The following is a 24,085-nucleotide window of genomic DNA, read 5'->3' as shown; positions in this document are numbered from 1 at the left end:
AACACTTCTAGGCAAGCTGAGGGGGTTCTTCAGAATCCCTTAGTGCAGTCAGGTGCTCTGAATGCTGAGAGACATGAAGGAGAGGAGAAATGTTTAAAGCATACGTTTGGAAGGCGGGCATGCCCTGGGTCGGGGTGTTTAAATGAGGGGTCAGGTGAAGCTTGAGGGTGTTGCAGGAGAAGGATCCTTGGAGGACGAAATGAATGCCAAAAAGAAGAGGGAAGCTACTGCAGACAGACATGAATCTTTTCAAGCAGGTTTCAGAGGAAATTCTGAACTTTCCTCTTTGCCTTCCCTTGCACCACATCTCTTTCCCCAGCACCCAGGGTAAGACTGTGTCTTATACAGTCAGATAGACTCTTCATGGTCTGGGGACTTGCCCTGTTAACTCTGTAACCCTCCTTGTGTCCGGTTTACCATTGTAACCAGGAGCTTCCTGGAAGGAACTGGTGGACGTTTAACAGACATTTCTAACACGGCTTTTCATGGGGAAATGCATTCTAAGTTACAACCAACCAAGTGTTCGGCGGACTTTTGGATAGAGTGGGAGTTGGCCATATTGGGAAAGTCTGTTTTGAGGAGCAAAGCACACCTGACTTGATCATGTGCTAATCTGTGCCTGTTGTGTAGAGAAACATGACTTAGAAGCATGTTCCTCTCTAACTGGTTTTGTTGAAAGCTGTTTGAATTCATTATTTTTTTTCCTTTGATATCTTGTCTCTGTCAAACACTTGTAAATTTCTGCTCTGTCCCATCAAAATGACTGCAGGGTTAAAGTTACGGAGTTCTCACATATTTTATTGTTTATTCATAGATTTATTTAGACATCCGAAGCTAGGTTAACATCTCTGTTTTCATGTCCTAGCCTAGTACATCATTTGTGCTCTCCTTTTTTGTTAATGGGATTTTTAGCTGTTCATTGAAAGTAGAAACCTATCTTTAATTCTGTAAACTTCTGCTTTGTTTTATATCCTACTTAGACACATGGTCTCTTCTCCATCCCCTTCTCTAAAGTTTCCTCTATTTCTTTTTATCATCCCTAATGTTACCACCTCATCCTTATTGTCTCTCATTTGGGCTACTGCAGTGAGATTTTAAGAGATTTTACCTTCGGGGACCTGGGTGGCTCAGTCTGTTAAGCATCCAGCTAATGCCTTCGACTCAGGTCATGATCTCGGAGTCATGGGATCGAGCTCATGTCTGGTCTCCGTGATCAGCACTGAGTCTGCTTAAGATTCTTTTTCTCCCTCTGCTCCTCCCCACACTCATGCTCTCTCTCTCTCAATTCCAGATAAATAAATAACTAAATAAATAAGTATCTTTTTAAAAAAAGATTTTACCTTCTTCTACCTAGAGTTTTTAATTAAGGGTTACAATTCATATTGAGCTATGAAATCAGTTTAATGATGGTGACTGGAATTGTTTTTAGTAATTGAATAGAATAGAAATATCAGAAAGCATCTCAAAAAGTAAAGGCAATTCTCTTTCAGTTGTGTGTGTGTACATACATACCTACGTATATTATGTACATATGCTATGGATCGTTATTAAAATGTATTTGTTATTTTGGGTCACAGTCAAGAAGATGTGAAGGCCACTGTTTTGGTCTAACGCTTTCACATGCCTTCACCCAATCCTAATCCATCTCTGTGTCTTTCAGAGCTCTTTTTCCAAAACCAGAATCTCATCATCTCATTGCCCTGCTTGAGTCTTCACTGGCTCCCCGTGCTCTGCAGGACAAAATCCACCCTCCTTAGCATGGCTTACAAGACCTTTCATAATTTGAACCCAAAGCATTTTGGGGTACCATTCTCCCTGCCCTGCCTTCCATATGTCCACCTTGTATCCCAGCCACATAATAGTGCCTCTTGCTTTTGTTCAGACATGCCGTACTCTTTTATCCTTCTCCCTTGCCATTCCCACTGCTTGGAATCCACTCTCCACATGGCGTCTCATCTTTTTTTTTTTTTTTTTAAGATTTATTTATTTATTTTAGAGCAGGAAGGAGGAGCAGAGGAACAGGGAGAGAGAATCTCAAGCAGACTCCCCGCTGAGCACAGAGCCTGACTTCGGGGCTTGATGTCATGACCCTGAGAGCAGACCGGAGCTGAAACCAAGAGTCAGAGGCTTAACCGACTAAGCCACCAGATGCCCCTGGCATCTCATCTTTAAAGACAGAAATCAGAAATCACTGATTTTGAGAAACCCTTTTCCAGTACCATAGAGTCTGTCATGCCTCTGTGCCTTTTTATTTGACAGCCTCCCCCCACCACCCTGATCAGTGAGAGTAGATGAGGCCCAGAGCTGTATGTTCTGCTAAACTGGAGGCATCGATTAAGCTACCACCACCACAGTTCTGGTCTTTGGGACTCTTTTTTTCTTTTTTTTTTTTTTTTAAGTAAATCTTCCTATTATTTAAGAACTTTCTAAACATGTTTTTAGATCTCAAAGACAGAATTAGATTGGTTCCTTGAAGATTTGGAAAAGGAAATAAAAAAATGGCAACACGAGAAAAAAGAAATCCAAGAAAGTCTGAAAGCACTAACAAAGAAAATGAGAAAGGTTTTAAATGCCAGTGAGAGGTAAGTAACAACTGAAAGGCAATGATTTTTATTGCTTTTGAGGGGGCGGTTGTTAACATTTTTGATACTCAGTTTCAGACTATGTCAGGTAAAGAACAAACTTAAATATTGTTTTCATCTCATTTTAGAGAACATTCAATGGAGAATTATCTTAACTAAAACTTTTCTTAAATCTACCCTGTTGACAGATAAAGTGGGACTTTGAATCAGCAAAGATTCTAGTTGGACACCACCCCTTACTGTGAACATTACCTTTGACCCATTTTTTCCTTTTCTGTAAAGTGAGGGGCTTGGTCTAAATCTAAGTTTCTTTCCTGCACTAGGATTCTGTGGTGATTATTTATCATTACTTTCATCTTGAATCTTTAAATTATTAAAATTCGGTCTTGTGGTATGAAGCATTTGGTAATAAATACATACAGGTAATACAGTTGTCAGATGGGCCACGTTTGTTTTGAGATTCTCTGTGATCCATTCCTAACCCCTCTCTTCCCTAAAAATTGATATGTCATATGATTCCCCAGCTTAATTGTTACCTACCACCGTGTAACAAAACACCCAAACTTGGTGGCTTAAATTAACAGCCATTTTTTTTGATCCTGATCTTGGAACTTGGGCTGAGTTCCACTGGGCTATTAGGCTGGTCTTGCCAGTGGTTCCTCATGTGGCTGGGAGTTGGCTGAAGGCTAGGTGCAGCTGGGATGTCCTGGGATGTCCTGGCCTTTTCTCTCCATGTAGTTTCAGGGTTGCTCCCTTTCCATGTGACTTTTATCTATATGGTCTCTCCATGTGGCATTTGGTCTCCAGCATGGTAGACAGACTCCTTATGTGGTACCAAAGGGCTTCAAGGGTACAGGAGTGGAAGCTGCCATGTCTTCTGAAGGTCTGGGCCCAGAACTGTCAGAGCATCCCTTCCACCACATTCTTCTGTTTAAAACAAGTGGCAGGTCTACTTTAGATTTAAGGGCATGAAGAATGGGAGGCATGGTTCATTCGGGGCCGCACTACCACACTCACCGTTCAGGACATTTGTGCTTTTTCCATCATTTGCCATGCCATATGATCAGACGGCTTTTATTATGAGTCTTGCTAGCATTACATTTGGGCAGTTTTTAGGTAGTCCTTAAAAGAATGATGACATATACAACACTGCCTATGGCACGTCATTTTGAGTATGCTCAAAGTAGAGTAGTTCTGTCAGAACACATTTACGGAAATGATAAAACTCTACAGTATCCCCTCCACTTCCCCATAGTTTTCACTTTCTGTGGTTTCAGTTACCCGCGGTCACCCACAGTCCAGAAGCTCAGATGATCCCCCTTCTGACATGTTGTCAGGGGGTCAGTAGTAGCCTAAGACTGTGTCATCCACCTCACCTCGTGTCACCACGTAGGGATTTCATCGTCTCCCCTCATCACAAGAAGGGCGAGTGCAGTGCATGCTCTATAAGAATTTTGAGAGCGAGACCACATTCCCATAACAACTGTTCTAATTTATTATTAGTTATTGTTGTTAATCTTTTACTGTGCCTGATTCACAACTTGAACGTTATCATAGGTGTGTAAGTGTAGGAAGAAACCGGTTTGGTACAGGCATCCATGGGTCAGTCTTGGAACCTATCATTCCATGGATAAAGGGAGACTGCTGTGCCTCTTAATATTTGAGCATACCAGTAGTTATTCAAAAATAAAGGAATATTTATATTTAATATATATTTTTGTATGCTCAGTTCAAGTGTACTATCAAAACTAGATAAAATAAATGAGGCTATTATAAAATTTTCTGTACTAGCATAAAAATTAACTTTCTGTTGAGGAATAAAGTTTTTATTGATTTTTTTCCACTTCATTAATTTGCCTTTTTCTCTCCCATTTTAAAGATAAGCTACAGACTTCTCTATGTGTATTATTTTTTACACCTTCCAGATAAATGATTTAAATCTAAATTTTTATATTTAGATTTTAAAGTAAAATCTTAAAGCCTTTTAGATCTCTCAGAGAAGTACAAAAGATAGGAGAAACGATTGCTGTCCAGTATTGAGTACTTAGAGGAGGACATATTTTACAAAAGAAGTGAAAATGGCATTTAAACATTTAGGTTCTTAATGGAAATGTTGGAATTTTTAGCAAGTAGAGATGACAAAAAGTTGTGTGGGAGAGAATGAAAGAAGAGGCAGAGTCCATCTTTTGCAGGGTTTTGCTTTAAAATCAAAGATTTACACATTTGGTTTTGCAGGGTTATCAGACTGGATGTGTGTGTTAACTGGGCTTTTAAGTTCTGTTTTAAAGACTAGAAGGCTGTTTTCATTTTGAATGAGCTCGCTGGTTATACTGATGATGATTGACAACACCTGCACTCTTCTGTGTCACACTGAACCCCCGGGGAGGCACTTCTTGAAGTGAACTGAGATTGGGTGGTCTGCACTGCAAGCATATGACCTAGGGTGAAGGAAAGATTTCTGCCCTCCAGGCGTGAAAGAAAAACGACCCAGATTCTTTGCCTATTTAGAAGATATAGAAATGAAATCAAAATGTAGAAATTTACAAAGAATTCAAAAAATGTTTGCGTGGATATAGGTAGAATTTACTGTGAGGGATTGTGTCTTTAAAAATATTTGAAAACTGATTAAAATTTGGTGATTTTCTTTCATAGATATGCCCAGAAAAATGATGAAAAAGATAAGGAACATGAATTACTTCTGGATCAGTCCCTTGAAATCAGGCAAATTAAGCTTACATTTGTTTTTACTGTCTTATTATACTTTTAATACCAGAGGCACCAGCACACTAGGCTTCTAAGTCTGTTGTTGTGGCTTGTCTGTTTTTTTAGAATAATTATGTGTGTCTGTTCTTTATTTCTGTTTTTATTTTATTCTTTAAATTAATATTTAAATAAGTTTATTTTTTGAGTATTTTTATTTTATGATGTTCCTACTACTTTATTTCACATTGTCAGTATAAAAATCCTGAATTTACTATTATTGATTACTCTTTTCTTTTGAATTCTGAAACTAAATGTGTTTTTAAAACTTTTTTGTTACTTAAAATAACAATCTCAACTTTATTATGGTAGTTTGTGGCTCTATAATTATAAGTTTATTGAAGTTTTTATTATGAACTTATAAAAAGCTTCCTTTTAACCTTTATTAATGGAAATAATGTGTTTACATACTGGTAGCCAGTATATCCAGTAGTTTAGCATTTGCGTTCTGCATTTCTTGTTGAATATTGTTTCACATACACATTTCCATTCACATCATAATTCATAAACATATTGCCATGAAAACTTGGTACAGATCACTGTTTTCCTTTGTGTTATTTCCTTGTAATGTGTGTCAAAATAGAATTTCTGACTGAAAGGATGAGGGATGTTCTATAAAGTTTAGTAATACAGCCAGATTGTACTCCACCTGTCCTCATAAAAATGATGAACCAGAGTCTCAGCATTTCCACCAAACACTCAATTTTATTTTATATGTTCCTTTGATCATTTGTGAAGCGCAAAAAGGACATATGAGTCTGTGTAGTAAATAGTCAAATATTAGGCAAGAAGGGACCTTAGAGGATGTTAGTCTTTCTGTGGTGTGATTCAGAGCTAGGCCTTTGGCTATCTCACTGGTTTTTTTTTCCCCCCAAGAAGTTTTTTTCTCAATATTTGCAGTAATACATTTACAAATGAGAAAATGAAAGTAGAAGGATATATAAAGAAAGGGAAGGAGAATTATGAAGAGAATCTTCAAAGAGCTGTGGCTGCTGAGGTGAGTCTGAGACACTTGGCGACTGACAGTTATGGCGACATACATTTGCTTTGTGTTGTTACGTGTGAGGCGTAACAGCATTGCCAAAAGGTGTGGAGGCTGGTGATATCCTCTTACCCATGATCCTACCTCCCAGAAATAGCTACTTTTTTCTTGCCTATCACTTTTTAATGTTTTTTTACCCTTAAGCTTACATTGTGTTATGTATCTGTACTCATAGTGTACACCAAATTTTGCAGTCTGCTTTACTTATTATTTCAGTTCATTTTCCATGCTCTACACTTAGAATGGCTTCATCATATATAGTCAAATGATACGCCATGAAGTAGCCAACCATAAAACATACTTGCCAATACTAGAAGAACTTGAAAATATTCCATTTATTAATACACTCTCAGAAAAAAATATGCTCTCTTCTTCCCCCAGAAGAATATATACCAATGTCAGTATACTGTTTGAGACACTACTCAGACAAAATTCAAAATCACAACCTCTGGCTGTATTTTATTTAGTTCCCAAAACATGGTTGTCTTTGTTTTTCCAATTGAGAAGAAATGTTCTTGGTTGGTATATATATCTGTGATTTTTCTGGGAAATTTAAAAGGGTTAGCTTATGTAGTCCACAGACGGACTTTTGATTAAATATTGACTGTGCAGCAGCTTCTAAGGAAAGGAAGGGAGGAAAAAAGCCAAAGTACATATATTTTTGGGTCCTGTGCCCACATCTATATTCATAAGCTTGTTCAGGTCCCATTTACCACCATTTGGCCTGCCCGTCTGCCTGGTGGGTCCGGGACTAACACCTGCATTAAAACAAAGCAGTTCTATATTTCCATAATGACTTAATGAAAATGGCCAGTAGGCTTATTGGGAAGCTAAAGAGTCTATAAAGTTTTAAGAACCTGCCCCAGAGGCTTTTGAAGTTCGTACTGAAAACAACTTCTCTGAGGCCTTTAAATTTGTGAGGGTGCAGCCTTGGGGTTATTCTTCAGGCCCCTGGCCCTCTGCTCACCAGGAACAGGACCATAGATAATACACATCGGGTGTATACGTGTAGGTAACCTGGCTCTGTGCTTGTACATGGCTTAAGCGATAAGCCATGTGGAAAGTTTCATATCTGAGAAACGTATCATTTAAGGTAAAATAATTTTACTGTCATTATGTTGTTCTATTTTCAAATCCAAAAGTTTTATTTAATTCATGTTCACTTGTGTGAAATTACAGTATTATCAGGTTCTAATGATTCTGTCATCATTGGTCATTTAAGGAGAAACTTGAAAGTAGTTCAAAATGTTTAAGTTTTAACCTAAAATAGTTTCAGTTTCATCATCTTAAAATACTTAAACATTCTCTAATCTAATGTTAGGTATCTGTGCTTGAAAACTGGAAGGACATGGATGTGTACAAATTACAGATCATGGACTCACAGGCAGAAGGGTATCTTAAGAACCTGAGGCTCCTGAGCAGGTACTGTGTGGCATCACAGATGTTCTTTCTGGCATGTCATTTAGTAAATCCAAGTTAGAGCTGATTTGAGGGAAAAAAATGTTTATATTAGACAGGACTTTTTTTTTTTTTAAAGTAGGCTCCATGCCCAGCATGGAGCCCAACAAGGAGCTTGAACTCATGACCCTGAGATCAAGACCTGAGCCAAAATCAAGAGTTGCACGCTTAACTGACTGAGCCAGCCAGGTTCCCCAAGACCATTTTATTTTTAATAGTTATACAGTCAATACATGTTCAGTTGTAGGAAAATCAAAACGTACAAACAAAACTGGTAAAGATTATCCATAATTCTAAATTGATGTGTAACTAGTTAGTATTTTGGAATAAATCAGTAAGTGTTTGAAAAAAAGAAAATCTGTGGTTTTTTTTCCCACTAAGTAATATATAGGAAACTTCCTTTCATATCAATAATTACATTTCTCTAACCTAATTTTGCAAAGTTGAATAGTGTTCCAGCATACAAATGTGTCGTGATTTATTAAACAACACTGTGATGGTATAGTCGGGTTATTTGCACATTCTGTTAATAAAAGCTGCATTTCAGTGAGTTCCCTTATAGCTAAATTTTTATGCATATTACTAATCATTTCCATGCAATAAATTTCTGGAATGAAGATCACAGCTTTTTAAAAAATTACCTTCTATATAAGAACAGTCACTTAACAGTCTTAGTGGTAGACTAAGAATGGAATGTCACTTCAAAAGATATTCACCTGTGGTCATTTTTTTTAACTCTCCATCATCTTTCTTGTTTTTGTTTGACGTCGTTTTTGGAATAAGGTTTACCTGGGAATTTTAGAGGGTCTTCTTCAGTCTAGCCTCAGCATTTTCTGTGTGGATTTTCACACAAGGGATTACTTTTCATCTGGTCTTTTTATCATATTCCACAGTCAGTTTTCATCCTTCCCTATGCTTTTTGCTTTAACACTTCAAACCCTCGGTGTTGACCCTCTCTGGGGTCATGGAAAAGGTTTTAAGGTAGTTTTTATTTCTTGATTTTTCAAGATTTAGTTTTTTTTCACATGAGAAAACCTTTCTAATGAGAGAAAACTAATATGCTGATTCGAATTACAAGACTGGTACAGCTGAAGTGGAAACAGTGGTGCCGAAAGGCTGGTGTTTCATCTTGCTGTGGGCCATATGTTATGGCATCTCTGGGAAACAGAGCTCTCAGACCTTTTGTCTGATAGTGTTGACTTCCTCATTAAGCCTCATAGTACACGTAGCTTTTTTCTTAGCTTCTACCAAAGGATAGCGAAAGAGAAAAGACATAAAAGGAATGTTCTGGTTTTTCTTTAAGATATATAATGAGAACTGACACAGTCACGGATTGATAATGTTATTGATCTTCCCAGTTAGGAGTGGAAAGCTTGTTTGTCACTTTCAGTAAAGGTGCTGAGGTATAAACTTATCACAGTCTGTTAGGCCCCACTCTTTATTTTACCATAAGGCGAGAATGAGGTTTTTTATTGGAATGTTTAAGTGTTCCATGTTGCCTTTTTATTTTTTTAATGTAAAAACAGCCGTTGATGTTAAACATGAAGATGTTAAATGAAAAATGGTCAAATCTTCAAAGTTAGGGCAAGAAATTAAAATTTAGGAGAATATTTACTCTCTGCCCACCAGCCTGGGAAGTTTGGTTAATCAATAATTAAGATTTCCTAAAGTGCTTCTATTGGTGAGTCTGTAAGATACGTAATTCTTTAAAAATAATTTTGTGTGTGGGGCACCTGGGTGGCTCAGGCTTTTAAGCATCCAACTCTTGATTTCTGCTCAGGTCATGATCCTCCGGGTTGTGAGATTGAGCCCCCTGTCGGGCTCCACACTCAGTGGGGAGTCTGCTTGAAGATTCTCTCCCTCTGCCCCTCCCCCAAGATGTGAGCACTCTTGCGCACTCTCTAAAATAAATAAATCTTTTAAAAAAATAGTTTTGTGTGTGTGATCATGTTAAATATATCTTTCTGGGGCCCCTGGGTGGCTAAATTGGTTAAGCATCAGCCTTCAGCTCAGGTCGTGATCCCCCGGGTCCTGGGATTGAGCCCCATGTTGGACTCCTTGCTCAGCGGGGAGCCTACTTCTCCCTCTCCCTCTCCCCCTGCTTGTGCTCTCTCTCTCTCACTCTGTCTCTGTCAAATAAATAAAATCTTTAAGTATATATATATATATATATATATATCTTTCTCATGTTTAAGTGTTTTCATTTGCACTGTAGTGTTTTTAACTCTTAAAAACATACCTGAAGTAGACATTAAGCAGTTCCATGTTTTTCTTTTTCAGTGATTCTGCAACTTACCCTGATATGGAGTCGGATGTACATTCATGGGAATTATTTCTTTCTAAGGTTAGAAAAGAAATCGTGAAAGTAAAGGTACGTTATAAAATATTTTGTAATTCTGTCAAAACTGATAATGATGATTATAGTTCTCAGGAGAGATGAGTGTCACTGAAACTTTTTGTTGAGCTGTTAAAGGCAATATATATTTTTTGTTGTAATTATTAAGAGTTTTTCCAGAAAATAATGCTGTTTTCTTAATTAGCTGTCTTAAACTCTGCCTGTAATTGAGAAAATTAGAGAAGTTATATTTGATAAGACTATAGAGCATTCCTATTAATGAGGTCTTATTTTGAACTTCTTTCAAGAAATAATTGTTCTGATACTTTGCGTGTCTGTTATATTTCCTGAAAGATTGTTGACCATTTGTAAATATATAGTAAGAAAAAAGAATTGACAGTTGTGATTCTTTCTGGGAATTTATTAGAAGAACTTAACACTTTTCCTTCTACCTACAGTCTCAGTATGAAGAACAAATACAGGCAGTTAAAAATGGCTCTCGGCTCAGTGAACTTCCTAAAGTGCAGATTCCTGAGCTTTCATTTCCCACATGTGGCACAGTAAGTCTGTCACAGCTTCTTTCTTTCTTTTTTCTTTTTGTGTGTGTGAAGAAAAGAAAACAATAGTAAACCATAGTTTCTTTCTTATTTGGCCAGAGTAGATTTTTGTTGTTTGTATTCTAGGAGTGGGGATGAGATGGATTAATAAGTTACCTTAATGTTTTCATTATTGGTGCTACTGGTTAACCCTTTAAGCTTAATAATAAACATTCTTATATAACTGGATGAGTCTTTCTGCTTCAGTGTCTGAGGATGGGACTGAAGTAAACACAGGGCTGGTACATTGCTTTCTTAAGGATGCTGGTGTGTGTTTTCTGCGTGTGAACGAATAATCCAAGAGGATCAGTTGCCTGTGATTTAGACCAGCTCTCTCTACAAATACCACCTAAAATATAGTCTTATTCCTAGATACTTGCAGGCATAAGACCAAAATTAAGATTTGTTTTTTCATCAAATACAGACTAAAAAGTGCTATATCTGAGACATACAAAGGTTTTGTTGGTCTGATCTGTCATATTTTATTGCTAGTTTGAGGTATTTGCTGAATCTTTTGAATAATAGTGATTGCCAAACCTCGCTTTGTATTTTAAAATATGCAGCACAGTAAAGAAAAACATTAGTTCTGTATTGTGGACTTTAAAATAGGGCTCCACTTAGTATCACTTTATTGTATTCTGGGGTACATATTTCTTATTTGGACACAGAGCAGTTGCTCAGCCGATACCAAATTGAAAAGAATTAAGACCAAAGGAGATCAGACTGTAAGAATTTAAAGAAGGACTCTATTCAAGAGTTGATTAGAGGTAGGTTTCAGAATATTTTGGCACAACATTAAAAACTTCTGGTTGTGAGTTAGTCTGCTATAAGGAGACTATTTTCCTTAGGTCCTGATTTGCATCTTTCTGCCACTGCCAGACCTTTATCTGGGATGTTCCCCAGCCTGGAACACCAACCTCACTCTCCACCTTCTGCCTCTTCCTAAAAGCCCAGTCAAAGCTGCCCACATTTGTGCCTCACCCTGTAACCCTTCTGTCATGTGCATTCAGTCTCCTTAATGTAGGTGACTACACTCAGGAGCCTGATCTTGAAAGTCTCTCTCTAGCCAGTACTTTGCATACTAAGCATGCAAGCTTACTGTGGTTTCACCTGCCAAAAAATGTTTTTAAAACATTACAAAGGGAGCACCTGCGTGGCTCAGATAGTTAAGCATCTGCCTTCGGCTCAGGTTATGATCCCGGGGTTCTGGGATTGAGCCCCACGTTGGGCTCCTGGCTCAGCGGGGAGCCTGCTTCTCCTTCTCCCTCTGCCTCTCTCCCTGCTCATGCTCTCTCTTTCTCTGTATCTCTGTGTCTCAAATGAATAAATAAAATCTTTAAAAAAAAAAAAAAGATTGGCCACCTTGAACTGAGTAAAATACTCTTTTGGGATCCATTTTCTTCTCTCCATAGAAACACATTTTTCTCTCCATTGAACTGAGTAAGAAGTAGAGTTTGATGTAGAATTAAAGATCACTTTTCATTTATAATGTTTCTGAGTTCTTTATTTTTTTTTAAGATTTATTTATTTGAGAGAGTGTGTGGAGGGGAGGGACAGAGGGAGAGTCACAAGCAGATTCTGTGCTGAATGCAGAGCCTGAGGCAGGGCTATATCTCACAACCCTGAGATCACAACCTGAGCTGAAACCAAGAGTCAGATGCTCAACTGACTGAGCCACCCAGGCACCCTCTCTTTTTTTTTCTTTTTTTTTTCTTTTTTTTCATTTTGGAGAGAGAGTGTGTTTCTAAGTTCTTATGGCAGACATGGAAGGGGAAAAAAATATGAGATCTCAATAGAATATTTGCTATTAATTTTTAGTTGTAGCTTATGTAATTTTATAAATACACAAAAAAATTTTAATATCTAAGCCTTGGGAACTCTTAGGGTTCCAGGAACTTAAGTAATAAGTATCCCTAAAAACCATTAGCTTTGTGTGTTATTTCTCCCACATTCATTCATTGGGTATTTAGTGGTGATCAAGATCAGATATGGTCTGTTCCCTCAAAGGGCATATGGGTTTGGGAAAAGAGAGTTATTAAGCCCATAATTATAAGTAAAGTGTGCCAGGGTTTTTCACAGGAGTATAAAATGCTATAGCAGCATATATTAGGAGGGGTTAACCTAACCTAGAGGTCTAGGCCTCAGCAGAAGATTCCCTGTTGGAGGTCTCAGTGAGTCAGAGATCTGGAATAGGAATTAACCAGGCAAAAGGAAGACACGGGTATGTGTTTGAGAAGGGGTAGACAGTGTGATATTTGGAGGGTCAGAGTATCTCAAATGCGAGAAACAGCATATTTGGAGGCTAGAAAAACAGAAAACACTCTTTCATGGATATAAAAGAAGTTCAGTATGATAGAGGGGGGCTTTGGTGAGAAAAATCATAGAAGTACCCAGGGGCCAGAACCAAGGGAGCCTTACTTATTCTGTAAGGTGTGTTCAGCAGTTTGACTTTTCCTGAGGTCACTAAGAAACCAATATAGGTTTCAAGTAAGGAGATGCCATCAGCTGGCCCACAGTATGGAGAATGGGAGAAGGGCTCACTGTCAGCAACTGTGTCCCAGATTAGACAGTGGGAGTTGGGCTGGATTTGAGAGGTCTTTAGGATGAACAGTGGAAATAACTGTACTGCCTGTGAGATGGGGGGCACGGTGTGTGTATTTTGGGGAGTTAGGACAAATCTGGTTTTCTGTCCGTGAGGTGGACACCCAAGGAAGAGCAGGATCGGAGACTGAGCTGAGCCTGATTTTGAAGACACAAGTTTAAGTGGCCTTGGATTTGCCTAAGAGGAAGTTTGGATTTGCAGTTGTGGATCTCAGGAAAACATTCAAGACTAGAATCTTTTAAAAAGTGGGCATTATCAGTACTAAGCACACAGTCACTGAGGCATGAAAGAATGTGAAATGTCCTAGAAAAGAACATGAATCTCCACCCCCCAACAGCATCCTAAGGAGCGTCCACATTAAGGCACAGACAAGCATTAAGAACTGCAGGGAGAGCCTGGGAAGGGGCTGCAGAGAGGTGGGAGGGAGGTGTGTGGAGCCCAGTAAAGCTCATTTTAAAGTGAAGGTGACCAGCAGTTTTTTAAACACAAAACTTTAATTTATTGTATTCAAGTTTCCTGTGCACTTGAGCACCCAGGTTTTATTATAGTCTGCTTAATCGTCAGTCTTTATCCACAGACGTTTCTCTTAGTGATCCAAGGACTATGGTATATTCTTCCCAGATTCCTCCTCCGGTACTTCCAGAGTCTTCAGGTCGTGAGGATCATGGAACCTCCACTTCTACAAGTCATGGGACTGGAAACCAAACAGCAGTTCCTAAGGATTCAAGTCTGGCCTCTGCCAATGATGGCCCAGTGGGGGCTTCCTCTCCACCGTTAACAGGATTGCTCTCCCGTCAGCCCGAAGTCATCCAGCTGCCAGAGTGTAAGATCACGGGCCAGGAAACTCCACCAAAACAAAGCCTTGTGGCTGATCAGAAACCACCTATTCTTCCAGGACGTGTTACCCGCTCAAGCCAGTCTCCAAAAAAGCCATTCAATAGTATTATCGAGCACCTGTCAGTGGTATTCCCATGTTACAACAGGTAGGGATATAAAATGTCTGTGACTCTGTTAAATACTTTATTGAACTGAGGTTTCCTGATCAGATAACATTATGGCCAGTTAGGGGCTGAAGTGGAAACCACTCCATAGTTGTTTTACTCAGAAAAGACAAGTGTTACCTTTTTTTCTTTTTTTGTAAACATAGAGGTGAGCATTTTCAAACCAACTTTTGATATGCATTTCTAGATTGAAAACACTGACTCCTGGTTACTCCACACTCATCAGAACCCAGGGCAATTTGCTGAGATATTGATGAATAACATGCTCCAGTCCTAGTATGCAATCCCTAAATGAAAAACAAAACTGCAAAACACTAGTTTCCTATCATTTGGGGAAAGAAATACCAGCTAGCAAGGAAGGCGGCAAGAACTTACACCTTGCTAAATAGCACCTCTGATTTGTTAGAGGTGTGAAGTTGGAATGACCAGGTGTGATTTGATAGTGAGTCAGGACTGTGGGTGTGTTACAGAGGGTCCTGTGAGGGTGGGGAACGCTGCTTTATCTAAGCCAGCAAGCGTTTGCCTGGCAACCTCTGACCTCGATCTGCAGGTTGGTATGAGGGATCAGAAATGCTCCCTGTCTCAGCCAAGGAGAGAAGCAGTGAAGGCAGTACCTCAGGGATACAGCTAGGAAGAGAGGAATCCCCATCCCAGAATGACCCTCTGTACTCTTTCCCATGTTATTTCTGTCTTTGATATGATATTATAAGTTTTGAAATTATACGTTTGAAACAAAGTAGTGTTTAAATTATGATTGGCCAGAATTAATGTTTTGCATCTGTTGTGGAGCCCTGCTTATTTGAAAATAAGTATATGTCCATGGGCATATTTAGCCCTGCCTAAGTTTGAGAAACTTGTAAGTTCCCTCAGTAGCAGTTCCCAAGCTAATTGTAAAAATGCTCATTATAATTACCAGAAGTACCTTACAAATAAAATGGTTTGCAATCCTGACTAAATTTGGGAGAGTTTAAACAACCGAATAGAAATGCATCCTAATTTTCTGAAAATGAAAACATTTGAGGTATTAGTACTCCTCCACATATCAAGTTCCTGTTGATTAATGGTTTAATTCCATCCACTGGTACTTGTGAAACATTGAGGCCTTGAAAACCTTGTTGTTAGGTTTTTTTAAGGGAGGCAGTCAACAAATCTAGTTTCCCTTTAGGTAAAAAGAGATTTTATTGGTTTCAAGTCAGAACCAACGTTATCTGATCAATCAGTGATTTAGCATAAAGCTACAATACATCCAGCCTATACAAAATCTGGTTTCAAAGTAGATATGGATATCCCAAATGGATCTAGCAGATAAACTGTTCTGTTACTTTGAATTTCTAGTAAAATAAATATTTAGGAATAGTATTGGAATTTTCATAACTACTTGGAAAGAGTGATTCTCTTGCCTTTATATACAGTTGCTATTGTTTAATTTTGTATGTATTGGGTTTGTTTCTTATAGCTGTTGGGTTAATATTGGCACATAATATTTGTCCACAGTAGAAAACTGACTTTCTCTTGTCATTTATCTCTACTTCCTCTTTTTAGCACCGAGCTTGCTGGTTTTATTAAAAAAGTGCGAAACAAGAACAAGAACTCGCTCTCAGGATTGAGTATTGATGAAATTGTCCAAAGAGTGACAGAACACATTCTAGATGAACAGAAAAAGAAAAAGGTCAGTGTTTCATCCAGATACAATAACACAATAAAATGGTCCACTTTATTTATAAAATATGAGAATTATAAAAAGCAAAAAAAAAAAAAATGCATCCAACCAAAATATGGAGAGCACTTCAGTAAAGACAGAAGATTTGGGTTTACTAAACTTGCTTCTCTCCCTGCCCACATTCTCTCTGTAGCCAAATTCAAATTCAGGAAAAGACAAGAAGTTGTCTGAGCCCAGCTCTGCTGCTTCTGTGACCAGGGCCTCCCAGGACCCACCCTCCATAATTGCTGGACCATCACCCAAAACCAAGGGACAGAAGACAGAAGATATCCCTGTGAGTGTTATATGTGTGACGGTGGAGTCAGTTATGTTTTTTTAATGAACAAGAAGGAGACAAAATAGTTAATCCATGATTTAGCCCCATTCTTTTCATTTCTAGACCTAATTTATTTGATCTTAAAATTAGAAACCAGGGGCCCCTGGCTGGCTCAGTTGGTAGAGTATGCAACTCTTGATCTTGGGGTTGTGAGTTTGAGCCCCATGTTGGGCATGGAACCTACTTTAAAAAAAAAAATTAGAGGTGCTTGGGTGGCTTAGTCACTTAAGCATGGACTCTTGATTTCAGCTCAGGTCATGATCTCAGGATGGTGACATCAAGCCCCTTGACAAGCTCTGCTCTCAGGGAGTCTGCTTGAGATTCTCTCTCTCCCTCTCCCCCTCCCTTACTCGTGTGCACGCTCTCTTTCTCAAATAAATAAATTTTTAAAGAATACTAGAGACCAAATTTAGATGTACTTAAGTGTCCCATTAGAACATCTCTGCTTTTGTGGGTACCTGTGGGTCCCTGTTGGGAGAAGCCCCTGCACTAGAGAGACCAGGAGAGCTCTGGCCACACTGTGGGAACTGGGCCTACTGGCAGTCAAATACAAGTTAATTTTTTATAGTAAGAGTGATATTTTGAATAGTTGGGGAAAATGATTTTTGAATCATTTTATTCCATGTCACCATGGGCTTTGGAATCCCAGACTTAGTTCTGTCACTTGGTAACACTGTGAGCTCAGATCATATCTGCTTGTTCAGGCTGTTGTCTGGATGAAGCGCTAGAATAGAATGACCAGGGTCAAGCTCTGTATTCATGCAAGTCTGGTTGCTTCCCCTCTCTCTCCCCTTGAGTGCCTAGAGGGGGTAGGGGGGACACTGGACACTTGATCTTACGGGCTAAACTTGCCTCAATTTGATATATGGATTTAAAATGTTTTTTTGTTCTTTTGGACAATAAGAATGTTACGTTTACATAGATCTTTTTATAAAATACTGTAGTATCTATGATCTCAATTGATAAGGTATTCTAATTGTCTTTATTTTATAATAAAGAAACTGAGGCACAGATGATTGATGCAGCTTGCCAGCATTCCTTCATTTGATCTGGGTTTGTAGCATGTAATTCCCTAATCCTCACCACATGGAGCCAGCCGATGCTAGGGACTGTGTAGTAGGAACCAAACGTGGTTGAAAGAGGCCATTCAGGGCTGTGGGCCCCGGATTGAGTGCTGGTGTAAAGCATGTTTCTCCCTTTTGTCCAACTGTGATATCAGAGTTTATTTTTTTAAAGGTTTTATTTATTTGAGAGAGAGAGCGAGCAGGCACGAGGGTGGGGGGGGAGCAGAGTGAGAGGGAGAAGCAGACTCCCCGCTTAGCAGGGAGTCCGGTGCAGGACTCGACCATGACCTGAGCCAAAGGCAGATGCTTAACCGACTGAGCCACCCAGTCGCCCTAGTATCAGAATTTAGATGAAATGAAAATTAGAAGAGTTTCTGGCCCCATAGTGGAGTCAGTGATGCATGATTGCACAGAGTACTTGTTTGCTGACTTGAACTAAGCAGTGAATCTTTGTGTGAACTTAACGTTTTTATTCCTCCTGTACATTTTCACTTTCCGCTGTTCTTTGGCTATTTTCCAAACCATATATATTCATTTCCCAGAGCATCTAACTCCAGTGAGAGAGCTTATGAGCACACAGAGCATTCCTGCAAGACCTGGCTGGAGTGCCTCCCTCTCCCCAGGCTGCTGACTGGCCAGGTGCTGGGTGGTCCTCCGAGCAGGCCAAATGCTGAGAGCATCCTCACCGACACCCGACACCCGCCCCCCCCCCCCAACACACACATGGAATGCAGTCACCTTCAGGGGAGAGATTACTTTCTGCTTCATGGTCGTTGATGATGATGATAAAGTTGTAAAAGCTGACTTCTAAGAAAAATATGTATTCAAACTGGGACTTAGTTTGATAATTATAGGTAGTTTTTTTAAAAATTAAAAGTAGTTTTCTTTATCTTTTCAAATTACAAAAGCAGTACATGTTCATAGTAGGAAATACAAATAAAAAGCCTTTAAAGAACCCCAACACTCACCCCCTAAGGTAACCAGTATTATGATATTGGTATGTGTTTTTCTAACCTCTTTTGTGTGTGTGTGTATATGAATTTAGTCAAAACTATAAATACTTTTTGTGTCCTTTTCTTTTTCACTTAGTAATGTATGTGCCCATCTTTTCATGCTAATAAAAATAAGTCAAGTTAACTGGGTTTTTCAAGCCAAACCTAGCTCTGAGCTTTGCAGAGGCCTTAATCTGCCCTTCCCTGGGACTGACACTTCCATTGCTCCCTGACCCTCCCATCGGGCCGCAGAGTGGAGCTAGAGCCTCTCATTCTACTGTATCTACCCCATCAATGCTAGGGGAGAGACAGAAAACCCCATTCAGCAGTTCAGGGTCTTCAGAGCCTTTAGGCACTGTCCCCATCTGCATCCCTGACCTTAATCCCATGGCCAGGGCTGCTCTCATTCACTCGCCTGACAGTTTGTGGAGAATCATTCTGGAGCCAGGTTCTTTGCCATTTGCTGAGGATATAGATGAACAGGGCTCCTTCTTTGCCTTCAGGGTGCTCAGAGTTTGGAGGGGAGGAGGAGTGGAAAATAATGGTGCAGCGTGGGTAGGTGCTGTGATTTGTAGGGGGAGTTTGTGCCTGGTGTCCTGGGTGGCACTCCAGCTCTGCTTTCACAGAAAATGCTGTCTGTGCTCACCAGACTGTGTGCTGCTTGAGCCAGAAACTCTCCCATTCAGCTCTGTGCCCTCGCGCCCCGCACAATCCCTGACCACGGATGTTTGCTGAATGAGCCATCAGTTTGTTTTGTTTTGATTTGCACACGTAATCCACATCCATAGAAACTTTAGAAAATAGCAAAGAAAAAAGTTAAATCTCTTAACTGAAAGTAACTGCTGTTCACATTCTATATCTTTCCAGGCTCTTTTACAAGGTATCTCTCTCTACAGCCGTTATCTTTATTTCAAAAAATCAATTATGTGACTATATGATATGTACTGTTTTGTAACCTGCTTTTATTCAGAGGATTGTCGTCACCACCTTTTTGTGTCAGGGATTGTGGACTTCCGTCATGATTTCACTTAGCCCCGTAATAGTCCATAGTGTGGATGTGTCATCATTTATGTTTCTGTCCCCAACTGTTAGATAATTAGATGAATGATTAATTTATAATATTCATACCATAGTTTGGGTGTGGGGTGGGATAATTAGAAATTTGTAATCATTTCCTGGGAACCTATTAGCCATATAAAACATTTTTTTCTGTGAGAAAATTATAACTTTAAAGGTGTATTTTTTTCTTTTGTATGTTTGTAATTTTTCTTAAGAAATGCTATTAAAAACTAAGTTGTTCCCTCAGCCTGCTTAGCAGTAATTGGGAGTAATTTGCCACCTTAATGACAAAAGTGTATAAAGGCCACTTGTAGGAAGGGCTTGTGTAGTAAAAAGGAATTTAGCTCTTCTTCATTACGGGGATACATTTGTTTCCACAGGCATCAGGTGCAGCTTCCTGTGAACTATGCCGTGAGGTATTCAAATCCAAAAATGTGCGTGTGCTAAAATGTGGGCACAAGTTTCACAAAGGGGTAAGAATTCTCTTTGGCCATCCTCATATCATGAATTTCGACTATTAAGTATTTTGAAAATAAAAAGGGACCTTTTTTTAAAGATTTTATTTATTTATTTGACAGCGAGAGAGGGAACACAAGCAGGGGGAGTGGGAGAGGGAGAAGCAGGCTTCCCACCGAGCAGGGCGCCCAACATGGGACTGGATCCCAGGACCGTGGGATCATGACCTGAGCCAAAGGCAGACGCTTAACGACTGAGCCACCCGGGCGCCCCAAAAAGGGACTTTTTTTCATAGGTGTCAGTACTTGTGTTTTCAAAGTATTTTCTGTATAAGCCTCCTTGTGCCAGTGTTCATTGTCTCCCTTTCCAAAGATTGCTGCTGTGGAAAGGGGGAGAGGCCTCCTGGGGTCTGGGGTGTGCAGTTTTGCACACTGTCCTTTCCATCCATCACGTCATGGGTGGAGGAGAACAGTCCTAGTCGGCTCCCTCAAATATAAATATGTTGGTGCTGAAATTCAAAACAGTATTTGTTTCTTAAAAGGTAATTTCTTACACACATGGCTCAATAGATGCACAGTGTAGCATTTTGTCAATTTAGTGCAGTATATGAAGTAAGTTCAACATTTTAAAGGAGAAAAGCTAAACCTAACTGGGTCCATTGTGCCTGATCCTGGGAGATTCTGGCTTGTACCCTTGCACGATCTTTGGGTAAATATTTTGGGTGCTGTGGGCATTCATTCTGTACCCCTGCTTCTGGTTAGAATAGGTCAGGTCTCTGCCATGTCAGTGTATTAATCCTTTGGAAAAAGGGATAGACACAACACACTTAGGAGGAGGAGTTGAGACAGCTTGCAGTCTTTTGCATGGCCTGTGTCCTGCAGGTATCGGGGTGTTGTGCCTGGGCTCTCAGACTTAACACACACACGCAGCTCTTAGCAGCAACAGGCAGCCACAAGCAACTTGGGACCACGATGGTAGACAGGTTCCAGTCAAGGCTGTGGTGTGGAGGCTGGTGGGATGTATAAGAATCAAGACCAGGCAGAGAGAGGATCGGTTAAAAATTGGGTGAGTCCCAGGACCAAGAAAATGCCGATCCCTGGAATGAAATGACAAGAATGAAGCTGGAGTGTAGGGGCAAGGCCATCCCCCTGAGATTAGGTCAGAGGCCCAGAGTCCATGGGTCAGATTCTGAGGCAAATGATTTGTTCCTAGGGCTTGGGGCACACTCCTTGCTTGAGTAGGCTTCAGTGTTCCTGAGTGTTGGGCAGCTCCAGGTGCCACCAGACTTGTAGGTGAACTTAACCATGTCTGTTGAGGAGCAGCACAGGAGAGCTAAGGCTCCACATGTTCCTGAAGACACTGACTGATTTCATTTTCTCATTTTCAGTGCTTTAAGCAGTGGCTGAAAGGGCAGAGCACTTGCCCAGCCTGCCTTGATCAGGATCTCCTGTAAGAAGAGTAGCCGGCACCTTCTGGAAGAGGCCAGAAACATTTGAGATTCTTTGCACTGTGTGTCGCAGTGCTAATAAATGGAAATCTTTAATACAGTTGATAGTAATTTCCCTGCTTTTACTAAACACTTTGATAATAGCAAATAGTGGTTAATAAAATTATGTGTAGCCACATTCCTAAATTGTTGGGGCTTCTTACAGAGGTGCTCTCTGAGATGGAAGGCTTGTTTTGGGAAGTGTTAGGAGCACCTCAAAGCAGTACTTGAATTTAAAGTATTCTGACCTATTAAAGTGCCCCAGGTTAAAATTTTTACAAGTCAGTATTCCTTATAACATGCCTACATTTTTCCTCAAAGATTCTGCATTTAAATGGGCTTAAGCAAACACATTTTAATAATCTGTAGTAAATGGTAACATATTGGCTGATTTAAACCAAAAGATTTAAATCTCCTTTTCATGAAACACCATGTGATTTTCTTTTTCATTTCGTTGTTTTATTCCCCCCAGTAGAATAAATGGCTGTTTATAAAAGAGCTTACTTTTCATCACCTAAAAGATATAATCTGATTTTTGAAAATCAATTACAAATACTTTCTTATTCGTGTCAGCCAAGACTTTTTTTTGCCCCGGAAATGGAGGCTACACGTTCATCATCCCCATGCCCCATTGGGAACTTGTTCTTTGAATATTTTACTCTTACTAGCAGCTCCTTCACGAGTTAGATGATGAATGTGTGGGTATCCCACTCTGACACATGGTAGGTGCCATAGGGAAATAGTCACCATCATTCCCCTCCCTTATCCCACCACAGAAAGAGGCACTTGTGTAATTAGACAATCCTGAGGTGTCCCTGTCTCACTTGTTCTGTGTTTGACATCTGTGTGAAGTAATGCATGCACTCTTGTACTGTGGTGTGAGAACAAAACTTTAACTGCTTTAGAATCTGTTAAAATATTAGATCTCTTCAGTGAGTTGTAGACAGTGGTGAATATAGAAACATGAATTCTGGACACATTCCATTTCTCTCAGACATCAAAAAAATGTTTTTCTTTGTGTTCTTTGTTCCCCTGGAAGCTCACAGTCCCAAGTTCGTGAGTTAATTTGGTCACCTTCCTCAGCCTTGGTTCCTTGTGAGTTTTGATGTCTTAGTGACTTAGTCCATAGATGCTCACTCTGTACTTTGAGGCAGATTCTCCTTGCAGGTCCCTGAAACATTGTCTCCATGTTCATAACAACTGAGAACCGTAGATAGGAAGATACTTAGGGAGCAGCAGGTGTAAAGGAAAAGAAGAGCAACTGGAGGGTGAGAAAATGTGTTTTGTGCATCAAACAAATATTGTGAACATGCCTTATACATGTCCTGGTGTAAGTTTCAAAATAAAGAGCATTCTAAAATAATACGTTTACTGTCATGCTTGTCAATTTTTCTCAAGTATTTTTTAAAAAGAATACTACTAGAAAATTCAAGACACATATATTATCTTCATTTGGAAAAGAAGAGCCATGATACATCCAAAGAGTCTAACCAAGGATCTTAGAAAATTTTAGAGCCTGGATCAAAACATGCCTCTGTGCCTAAATAAAGGTTGCTAAACTCAAGTTCACATGATTGGCTATTTAATTTGTGAATAGAAAGTTTATACACAGATGATAGTTTACTGCTTTAGCTAATGTAAGATATTTCATGTGAACACATAAGAATGTTGAAGGTAATCAAATTACATTCCTCAGTATCCATTTTCCTTTGAGGCACTTGTGGATTCATGGACAACTGAGGCCAAGCAGTAGGGTTTCTCTTTTGGAGAATCTTCTGGTGAGCACTAAGAGATGATTGAAGAAAGTGAGTATTATCAGTATATGTTTTTAATCTGATAGCATTTAATTCAAAATAACATATAACTTAAAACGATGACTATTCCTAAGAGTTTAATTGTTTTCTCTGCAGAGCAGCTTAATCTATGCTATAAATAATGGGAAATCAAATAGAAAATTGAAGTGGTGCCCTAGCAATGCAAAATGTTACTATATTTTTAAGGTAATTTCTAAGACTGTATAGTGGAGGCAGGTGGGCAAAGTGTTGACACCACGGCATTGAAGCAACGAAACTATTTAAATCAGTTGACCCTCGCTGAAGACACGGATTAAAAGACACTGGCAGAAGAGACAGGAGCAAAGGTGGACAGTCCTCCTGCCACAAGAGGTACGTAGTGATGAGACTGATAAGCAGACAGTAAAGTCTGTCAGAACAAGGACAAAAACATCTCCAGTAGGGTCCTTCGTGAAAGAAATAGGAAGTACATTTAGGTGTTCTAAACTTTAATCGAACTATATTAAAAGAACAGTTGTAAAAACAGTTGATCATCAGCCATGTCTAATCCCTTTTTTATTTTCTCCTCTTCACTCTGCCAAGGATCTGAGAGGGGCTGTCTGCCTTCATGTGACCATATACCTTAAGTGCTTTCCTGGGAAGGAAGGGATGGGCAAGGCCTGGAAACCAGTGAAAATGAATGTGTATTGAGTACATACTATGTGCTGGGCACTGGGCTAGATTTTTTTTTAAAGATTTTATTTATTCATTTGAGACAGCATGAGCAGGGGGAGAGGCAGAGGAGAGGGAGAATCAGGCTCCCCACCAAGCCAGGAGCCAGACA

The 24,085-nt window shown here is 39.5% G+C and overlaps 1 protein-coding gene across 2 annotated transcripts in view; it reads left to right on the top strand.

The window, feature by feature from the left end:
* The window catches only part of TTC3 (tetratricopeptide repeat domain 3), a 115,629-nt gene extending 92,797 nt beyond the window's left edge, over positions 1 to 22,832 (top strand). Inside the window, exons 36-46 of one of the 2 annotated variants that reach the window (XM_028115719.2) lie at positions 2,443 to 2,582; positions 5,235 to 5,303; positions 6,243 to 6,339; positions 7,706 to 7,806; positions 10,123 to 10,213; positions 10,636 to 10,737; positions 13,997 to 14,358; positions 15,919 to 16,045; positions 16,230 to 16,370; positions 19,908 to 20,000; positions 21,371 to 22,832. In XM_028115719.2, coding sequence (XP_027971520.1) covers positions 2,443 to 2,582; positions 5,235 to 5,303; positions 6,243 to 6,339; positions 7,706 to 7,806; positions 10,123 to 10,213; positions 10,636 to 10,737; positions 13,997 to 14,358; positions 15,919 to 16,045; positions 16,230 to 16,370; positions 19,908 to 20,000; positions 21,371 to 21,436 — 1,389 coding nt within the window. In that variant the 3' untranslated portion in view covers positions 21,437 to 22,832. Of the gene's footprint in view, positions 1 to 2,442; positions 2,583 to 5,234; positions 5,304 to 6,218; positions 6,340 to 7,705; positions 7,807 to 10,122; positions 10,214 to 10,635; positions 10,738 to 13,996; positions 14,359 to 15,918; positions 16,046 to 16,229; positions 16,371 to 19,907; positions 20,001 to 21,370 lie in introns of both variants that reach the window. The other variant, XM_088023896.1, reaches the window with a different exon arrangement.
* The last annotated feature ends 1,253 nt before the right edge of the window (positions 22,833 to 24,085 follow it).

This window comes from Eumetopias jubatus, unplaced genomic scaffold (assembly GCF_037043125.1).
Source record: "Eumetopias jubatus isolate StellerSeaLion01/CBP00866 unplaced genomic scaffold, mEumJub1_p1.0 scaffold_1, whole genome shotgun sequence".
Taxonomy (NCBI): Eukaryota; Metazoa; Chordata; class Mammalia; order Carnivora; family Otariidae; genus Eumetopias; species Eumetopias jubatus.
Note: the sequence above shows the minus strand (reverse complement) of the source record. Positions and strands in the feature narration are given on the sequence as shown.